The following is a 9,115-nucleotide window of genomic DNA, read 5'->3' as shown; positions in this document are numbered from 1 at the left end:
ACTGATGACCTGTCAGTCATCAGTAATTGCTGTATTTATATCCAGAACCTTGACAAAATTTTCCAACAATAAATCAGCTAGTCGGTCATAAAGGCTTTGACATATAAAGCGGAAACTTAAGCCTGCAGGAAACAGGAAACTAAGGGCCTGTTGTAGGTGTAGTGTTAATGATTAGAACATTTGTGCCTGTGATGAGCGTCAGCACAGCAATATGCTGTGACATTAGTTATAAGATGTAGTCTGTAGACTCCATTAAATATCACTCACAGATTAACCCCCTGAAGTTAGTAGAGCAGCTTTGCAATTCCGTAAATCCTAATAACATAATAGATCACAGTCTAGACTCTCTATTTCTAAATTTAAGAAAGACATTTTTTATCCTTGATTTCTTTTCTGGCCCAGAAAATGAACAGGAATTATAAATATAAATGGATGGCAAGTGAAAGGAAAAGCCTAGAGAAACAAAATAAATGTAAATGCTTCCATGCAGGGCATGAGGGTTTAATGGTTTAATGGTTTGGTGAGTATGAAAATAATATAAATCATATGCCATCACCCTCACAGTCATCAGGTCTCAACCCAACTGAACACCCAGTATTTCAGGTTAGACAGAGCTCTCCGGCATCATCATCATCCAAACACCAAATAAGAGAACATATTTTGGAAGAAGGGTGTTCAGCCCTCCAGCGGAGTTCAGAAACTTGGAGAATCACTTTACTGAATCTATTGAAGCCGTTACTGAGACACATTATGCAGGTTTATGTATTGGTGGGCCAATTACCAAAGCCTGTAAACTGAAAGACTCAGATCACAAGCCCATAATATCAGGCAATAGTTTTGGGGAACTGGAGAAAATCATATAATTTGTAACATGTATCACTCAAACTAATCCATCCATTCATGAAAATAAGAAGTAGGGACTAAATTTGTCAGAGATCCAGTTTCTCAAAAATTAAGAAGCAGCTGTGCAACTGATGCATGGCAAAAAAAAAAAAAAAAAAAAAGTATTCAATCAAACAAAAACCTGGCTACATGTCTCTGAGTTGACTGGATGTATTCAGAAGACGAAACCGTGATATATTCTTGAGCAATTCATTGCAAAATCACGAGAAGTGAAAGGATCGAGTGAGAACGTTTTGCTGACTGACATGATGAGACAAGTGTCACAACACAGGACTGAGCAGAAGAGCAACGTAACAGGCATGACACATCAAAAGTTATTCATGAACACCTTCCTTTCTCATAATGATAATAAATATACATCTAAATACATCTTTGTCGTGTCATTTGTCTGATTCCACTTTACCTGCTGTTTGCACTACTGTGGGCTTGTCAGGGCAAATAAAGATTTGACTAATTTACCTCTACACTTACTTACAGTTAACAAAATGGCATGGAGGCTATTACATCAAGAACTTTGACCTGGTCTGAGCTCTGTTTTAAGCTAATAAGTAACCTGAGACAATTGGGTGCATGTCCAAAGGTCCAAGAGGCCAGTGGTGATAAGCACTGATGAGGGGGAAATAAAACCTGCACTCGTTTTCCTAGAAACACACTATCAGTGTTATTAACAGTTTTGAGTGTTTTCTTAATGTTTAGATTAGGCAAAAATATGTCAGCCTAAATAGTGGATCATTAAAATGATGGATTTAGTTAATGTACATTCTGTCCATGCCCATGCTGGCCTTGAATCTAACGTTTGGCCTATAGGAAACGATCACTGAGTGTAAGTTTAGTATAGAAAAGCTCTGTTACTACACCACAGCATAATTCTGCTTTTGTTACTATATTAAGCACGCATAATAAAAGGCAGAAGTGCGCATGCGGTAAAATGCGGTAACAGGGGACACGCAAAACCGCTGTGCGCATGCGTCCAGCGTGCCTATCAGATGAGAACAGAAAAGTCTAGAAGTCTCCGGAGGAGGCGACAACAGCCGCTCAGCCATGTCAATGGGCATTTTCACCATATTCGGGTGCTCATGAAGAACGTCCTCCCTGTGTCTACTGAATTCGTCCTCATGTGGAATTTTATTCAATCAAAAATCTAATAAACCTATGGGAGTACAAATTTCCTATTTTGGTGGATCGACTAGACACCAAATCTAAATTTCCTCGTCAGTGATTTCCAGACCTGGATTATCTTGGAAACTGGACCGCCAGGCCAATGTGCCCACTGTAATTTCACAAGCCTTTTGTTTTGTCTCTCTCTTTTTCTTTTTTCTTTTTTTTTTGTCACGGAATGACGGGACTGATATCACAAAAACCCTCTCATGGAATATGTTTCTGTCAGTCCTCAGCTCTCAATAAAGACACATCTAATGGGCACAATACCGGCGTCAATATGTGGATTTAATTTGACGAGGGTGTTATAAAACCAATAAACTCACAGAAAGTCAAGCTGTAACATTGTTACATTGACAGTTACATGTTACTCGCATGTAAAGGCGGTAACATAGTTATAATATAGTAGATAATTAAAGCTAATTTGGTGTCACTTGGCCTTCGCAGTGTCCATTGATCCGGGTTGTTGACTTTGGTAAAATGGTCTTTGTTCGACGGAGCAAAGGTCAGAGTAAAACCAAGTAACCTAGCCGTGTCTTTGTCTAACGCCATTTTGTGTGACATTAAAGCGCTAACGTTGTCGTCAGCCATTTTGCTTGTTTCTTTTCATCGAGTAGAGAGACACGACAAAAAAAAAAAAAAAAAAATCAGAATGACATTTAAAGGCCCATACGTTACATGGAAATGAGCTAATCGACATTATGATAAAAAATGAATAAGCTTACCCCCTGTCTAAGCTGTTGGGTAGTTCACGGACGTTTGTTAGAGCCAAACGGGTTAAATGTTTTGTTTTCTGTGTTCAGGGAATAAGTGTTACGATTCTGCTAAAACCTCGATTTGAGCCGTGTTTGAAATTTACTGCCTTTCAATTTTGAAGTTTGTGTAATGTACTTAATTTAAGTAAAGTTTTCTGGGGAAAAAAAGTAAATAAAACGTATTCTTTAGCTGTGATTTGTTTTTTGTTTTTTTCTTTAAGTACACCAATTAGTGGGATAATTACAATCAGCTAATTACATACAGCCTGGCTTGGTTATAGCAATAACAGTATGAACCTCACTTATTTCCACCTTCATGTGTTAGTGGGACATGGAAGGTTTTCAACACCCTTAGGCTCCTGGGCCCCACAAAGAAAATGTTGGAACAGCGAGGCTTCCCAGGAGTAACGGGCCAAAATCTCTCCAAGATTACAGCATTAATTCATTCAAGAGATCACACACACTCCTAGAATAACATCCAGAACTGCAAGTCTGTTGGCCGACTTGAAGAAAATGAGATTTAGAAGAAAATAACAATCAAAAGCCACAGTTTCTGACCCAAAGTTAGAAAATAAACATAATGATAAACTCTAAGACCACTACAGTAATGTTATATATGGCAAATTGCTGTTCCACATAACCTTTTTCTGCAAATGGACTGGCGTGCAACTGTTTTGGTTCATCTTTATCTAACATCAAACGGTGGTTGAAGAGCTGGAGATCACTAGATTGAGATTTCTTTTTTAAATTATACATTAGTCATAATTTGCTGCTTGGAATTTTTAATGAAAAAATATTATATTCTAAGTACAAAAGCATTAATTGTTGCCCAAATAGGACAGAACACCATTAAAATTATGTGCCACTAGAATTTAAAATCACTGCGCTGCTATCTGTGACGCTCCTTCTCCTGTGCTTGTGGTCTTCGTCGGTGCTGGCTTTTTGCGTAGTGTGTATAGTCCTCTTCATCCTAGATGCACACAAGAAACATGAAATGCATGACACAAGAGGACAACTGCATAAAAGAGAGCATAGGCTACAAATAGTCAGGGTATCTACTGACAATGATCCTGTATCATAAATTTTAACAAAAAATATAAATAAAATGTGAAATTGTGGAATAGATTCAATCCGGTTTTTAAATCCAACATGAGTCTATATAATGCAACTTTTTTATTTGTGCTCAGCAACCGCATGTCCTTCATTTGAAACTCTCAACTGTTTAATCAGGCTGGCTCAGTGAAAGGAAAAGTAGGCTCAGTATTCTGAATCGGAGAATACTTTGACCTGAATCTGTCTTGAGGGTCTTAAACCTTCTCCACCTGGGACACAAGTTTGAGAAGTTCAGTCTCATCTTGGGACCCAGTCTAATGAACACATTGATATTCTGCCCCAGTTTTTGAGTCTCGATGGACAGAAAGTGCTCTTGGCCCTGTGTGCTGCTTCCAGGGAGACTCACTGACCTGTGAGGATGCTGCATCCAGCAGATCCTTATTGGGGATTAGACAGCTGGCCTCACCCAGGAAACACATTAGGATGTGGAGCACGTCGGCCCAGCGTCCAACAGTCAGCATCAGGACCATCAAACCCCCGAGGCGCACCACCACTGCGTTCAGGACAGCTTGGCTGCCGGGCAGACGGTGCTGATCCTCTGCAGAAAATAGAGCATCAGAGGGAAATAGTTGGTGAATATGTAGCACTGGTTTGTACAGTAGTTAAAACTTAAGCATGCTTAAATTAACGGCAGATGCATTAGTGATCAGACGAGACCAGAGGGAAGAAACAAACTGATAAATAATTTATCACTGATCTCTCGAGATGGGTCCGTATGAACAGATTGTTAAAGGCTGTGGCATCACTGAAAGTGTATCTGAAAGTGTGATGAGCGTTGCACCAAAATGTTTGGTGATAATTTTAATGATTTTATATGTTTCTCACCCTGCATGTACACCACCAGCAGTGTGTAGCAGATAGTCAGTGGTGTCCAAAACCTGAGGGCCTCTGTTGCAGAGAGGAAGTGTTGATTAATGATTGATACAGCAGCCACCACAGCCACAGAGAAGGTAATGATCATAGTCCTGCACAGCATGGGCAGCAGGCAGCGGCCTGATGTGAGGAGGCTGATGCAAATGCCGCAATAGCGCTGTGAGCTGTGGAGTTTATACAGAGCCATGACATGGTGCAGCAGGCGTGTGGCCTGCCTAGCCAGGAACCAGCTGAGCGCTGCTGCCAGGACCAGACATAGCCAGCGCTGGGACGCCCCCTCATGGAGAAAGTTCAGACTGCAGCTAAGAGCACAGCCCAGAGAGAACTGGCTTTGAACTAACAGCTGCAGCAGAAATTTCCTGGACTCCTGTGGGAATAAAGGAGCATATGAGCAGAACTGAAGGATGAATCAAAACAGATGATGGCCTGTTTGTTATAACAGACATCGTGAGTCATCATGACACGATCAAATAAAATGAACTCAGCAAAATCGAGCAATAGATGAAACAAGCAAATCGAGTGATACAGTTGAGTATCAGGCGTATTTTTTTATCACATAATTGGTTTCTTACTGGTCCAGCTGTAACCCATCCAGAGACAGCCCGAAGACAAAACTCTAGCACCACCAGGGACGCCACACGGGAACCCACTACTGCCAGCATCCCAGTCACAAAGAAAAATTGGAGCGTTCCAGTAAGTCCAGTTTTAGTTCTCCTTTGATAACTGGGTGCCCTCTGGCTCGGTGTGTCTTTATCATTTTCATCACTCCAGCTGTGGGTTGGGGGAGAAAAAGCCATTAAAGAAATTAAAGTGAACCAGCACTGAAAATAGGAATATTTTTCATGAGAAAATTTGAAATCTTTCAAGTACAGATCTATTAAAAGGCAATTTCCTCACCTCTCCTCTAAAAATAAGTGCACTCTCAACAAGGAGCATAGCACAGAGATCCCACATGCACCCACCAGCCCTGCAGGTCACATAACACTGAATTTGCATTTGAATGACAACACACGGCCTGTCACGATGTTGACATTAGAGAAGATGAACGGACGAGAAGCTCACCTTGAAGTAAACTCTCCAGTGGATTTGTATCTAGAGTCAACCATCCTGGCAGGAGGTAGGAAGTCGGAAGGAACGACGTGATAAAGGATAACATCGTATTACCTTTCACTTAAAAGAGGAAGATTTAATTTAACTGTCACAGATTTTTACAAAAAATGCATGGAGGTAAATCTAAAACACTCATGAACCATAGTTTCTGGTTATTCCCGATATTCAGGTCACAATAATTCAGAGTATCAGCTCAGCTCTTCTGTTTATTTCTGTTGCCTCAGCGTTGAGCTTTGCTCATGTAGAAGCCTGATCTGTGTCCAGTACCAAAGGTCATCTGAGCGTCAGAGCAACAGAGGCCCTCAGCAGCGTGAGTCATAACGAGATAATGGAGGTTATTGCACCATGGGAAAAACTTTACACTCTAAAGTGATGGCAGACATTAGTCGTGCTCTCTAGTGGTCTACAAATGTAGTATAATTGTTCTGACAAGGACGATCTCATCTCTTGAAAAATCATGTTTTACCCAGGGAAACATTTACAACTCAAGTTTATTTACATAGCCTGAAATCTTATAATCTTATAATCTGTACAACAGACGACACCCTATATTCTTACGCAACACACACACACACACACACACACACACAAACGGATGAGGACAAACCTCAAACCTCAGGAACAACAGCAGATGAGGGTTAGACGTGCAATACTGTAGGGGTTGTATGGGTAAACAGCTGTATCAGTGGTAGAATATGATGTAAATGAAAAATATTATGTGTAATCAGTTAGAGTTACAGTTATACTGAGTCAAAAGTCTTTGTAGTGAAATGTGGAGAGAAGTGTGCTCATCCTTTGGGGAGGTGGAACTCAAACATAACTTTGTGTGTAATTATATAAGTAGAAAAAAAGTCATACAAAGGTCACGTTTCAACAAAATATTTTATTTTATCACCAAGAAACATATTTTTGACTATGAGTATAAGGGAACAGGTAGGTGTAAGTGTAGGTGTAGGTCTATATCAGAGAGCTTCACGTCTGCCCATGAGGGTGCAGCACTGTGCGCCATTCATACAGTTAATGAATGAACAGCCATTACCTCCGCTGGTCACTGCAGATTGACCAAAGGGCAGCAAGAACAACGTGTGCAGACTTCTTCTGCATAATGTTGGGCCCACTGGTGCCTCACAGGATCCCTGTGTAGCAGTAGACCCCGGAGCCAGCCTCACTATTGGTCTAATAGGTAATGTGTTTTCTTTCGACTGTTATGATGAAGTGATTTGGATGCATGTTAATTGCACAGGTAAAATCTACCACACATCTGTCTTCACACGCAGACATCACAAGGAATCTGTTTCTCTGCTCAAAAGGTCCTGGATGTGACATTTCACCTCATCATGCATTAGTGTGTTGATGGTAATAAAAACGAGTGAGTAGCTGAGACCGCTGGATTTATTTACAGGTAAAAAAAACTGTTATTCCAAGTGAAACAGAGCTGCAACATGTTTATCCTCCTCAGCATAATCTTTGAAACGACAAAGTGATGTTATATTTGACCACACCACCTGTTTATGCAGCAGAGTATCAGGAAATCTACGACACAAAAAGCATTTGTGCTTTGCAGTCCAGTATCTGCGCTGGATGTGATGAAACTGCAGACTAACCGCGGCACTCAGAGTTTAAATTGCCCTTTATCACTGAGTTGGAGTCATATAAGGAGGTGAAAGACAACAGTTGGATTCCAACCAATGAGTTTATGACAGACTGACCTCAGTGAACAAGTGAACTATGGCCGAGGTCTCATACCAAGCAGGAGGAATGGCTCTCTGAGTCTCAGTCGAGGCTTAAAAAGTGCTGGAGACCAGAGCTTTGTGGGCAGGTTGTTGACTGCTTCAGACTCAGGTGAGTACAAACTGAGTTTATTTGCATGTGGAGATATCAAGTGAATTCTGCAATGAGTGACAATCAACCAATCACTGCCTTTTGAATCTGATTATTTCAGTCATGTGGTCTGATTAAACAACATAAACCCTTGATTGACATGATCCATCTCCATCCAAACTAATTTTAAACGTGTGTGTAAGAGACATGTAATCACACTTTGATTAAAGTGCATTCTCATGTATTACAAGCAGCAGGTTATTAAGTTCCTCTCAAATTCCTCTCATTACTCTCCATAATGATTTAAAAAAACTCTTTTTGTCGTCTCTTATTGACACCAGATCTCAACATTTTGTTGCACACAAACAGGCAGCAGTTAAACCTCTGAGCAGAGGAAGGACATGGAGCCCAACAGTGCCGGCAATGTGCAGTATAATCGCTGGAACGAGGACAACATCAACATGAACGTGGGGGCGTCACAGTCGACCATGATGAGGTGAAACAAAGTGACACCTGACATAAAGATCCACAGACTGAATATAAAGTTTTCATATTACTGAGAATTTTCTGATACAATGTAAGTAATCTATAGATAATGATAATATAAGTTCTATGGTTTTGATGTTGGACGTCTCGTTAAAAACCAAATATAGTTGAGTTACTGCCATCTACGTCTGAAAGGATGGCAGGGATGTCATTTCATCCATGAGCAGTTGAGATCTCTTTTCTCCCCAGTCGCATTTGGACTCACTCACAAGTCATAACTGGATGGATGTCATTTTTATAACAGGGTTCACTCTGTGCAAGTTTGTGGCTGTTTTGACCCCGACAAAAAGATGTGATTCAGCACAAAATACGATTCAAGTCAATGCTGTTGGACCTGACTGACCTCCTCTCTCCTCCATTCACAGGTTCTACAACAGAGTGTGTGTCGGCAGCACTGGGAAAGCGATGAAGACAGCAGGAGCTCTGGCTGCACTCTTGTCCATCTACATCATAGGATACGTGACGGGCTATTACATCCACAGGTGCTGATGGTGGAGCTCAGCGAAGGATGAAATGAATCTGGACTTTCTAGATAAATTTAGATTTAATTTAAATTTCACCAAGAACAGCATGTTCACAATTAGGGTTTTTTTATGCTGAAGTGACTTGTCATTTATTTTAATAAGAAATTACAAGTTCAATATTGATGTAGATATCGGGAGTAAAACATCCATTTGTAATGACATTTTGTTTCGTTAATGAATCTATGTTTTTATGTTTTTTATGTTTGTTAATGTTGACACATGCAAATTGAAGGTTATATAAAAGTTTGTAAAATATTATTTATTCTAATGAATATCTGTTGTCATAATAAAAACTTCAGTGTTGCAACAAGG

The 9,115-nt window shown here is 40.3% G+C and overlaps 1 protein-coding gene and 1 long non-coding RNA gene across 2 annotated transcripts; one reads left to right on the top strand and one right to left on the bottom strand.

The window, feature by feature from the left end:
* Positions 1-3,581: 3,581 nt before the first annotated feature.
* tmem82 (transmembrane protein 82) lies at positions 3,582-6,165 on the bottom strand. The gene is made up of 6 exons (XM_071475334.1): positions 5,865-6,165; positions 5,700-5,769; positions 5,375-5,573; positions 4,755-5,169; positions 4,280-4,467; positions 3,582-3,786 (listed from the first exon to the last, which is right to left on the bottom strand). The coding sequence occupies exons 1-6, from the start codon at positions 5,956-5,958 to the stop codon at positions 3,706-3,708; spliced, it is 1,047 nt and encodes a 348-aa protein (XP_071331435.1). The 5' UTR covers positions 5,959-6,165; the 3' UTR covers positions 3,582-3,705.
* A 1,606-nt stretch (positions 6,166-7,771) lies between these two features.
* Positions 7,772-9,115, top strand: LOC139620121 (uncharacterized). The gene is made up of 2 exons (XR_011690746.1): positions 7,772-8,229; positions 8,645-9,115. It is a non-coding gene; the product is annotated as an uncharacterized lncRNA (long non-coding RNA).

Source organism: Trachinotus anak, unplaced genomic scaffold (genome assembly GCF_046630095.1).
Source record: "Trachinotus anak isolate AG129_WGS33_773 ecotype Australia unplaced genomic scaffold, CSIRO_AGI_Tana_v1 ptg000004l, whole genome shotgun sequence".
Lineage (NCBI taxonomy): Eukaryota > Metazoa > Chordata > Actinopteri > Carangiformes > Carangidae > Trachinotus > Trachinotus anak.
This window is presented reverse-complemented; position numbering and strand designations above follow the sequence as displayed.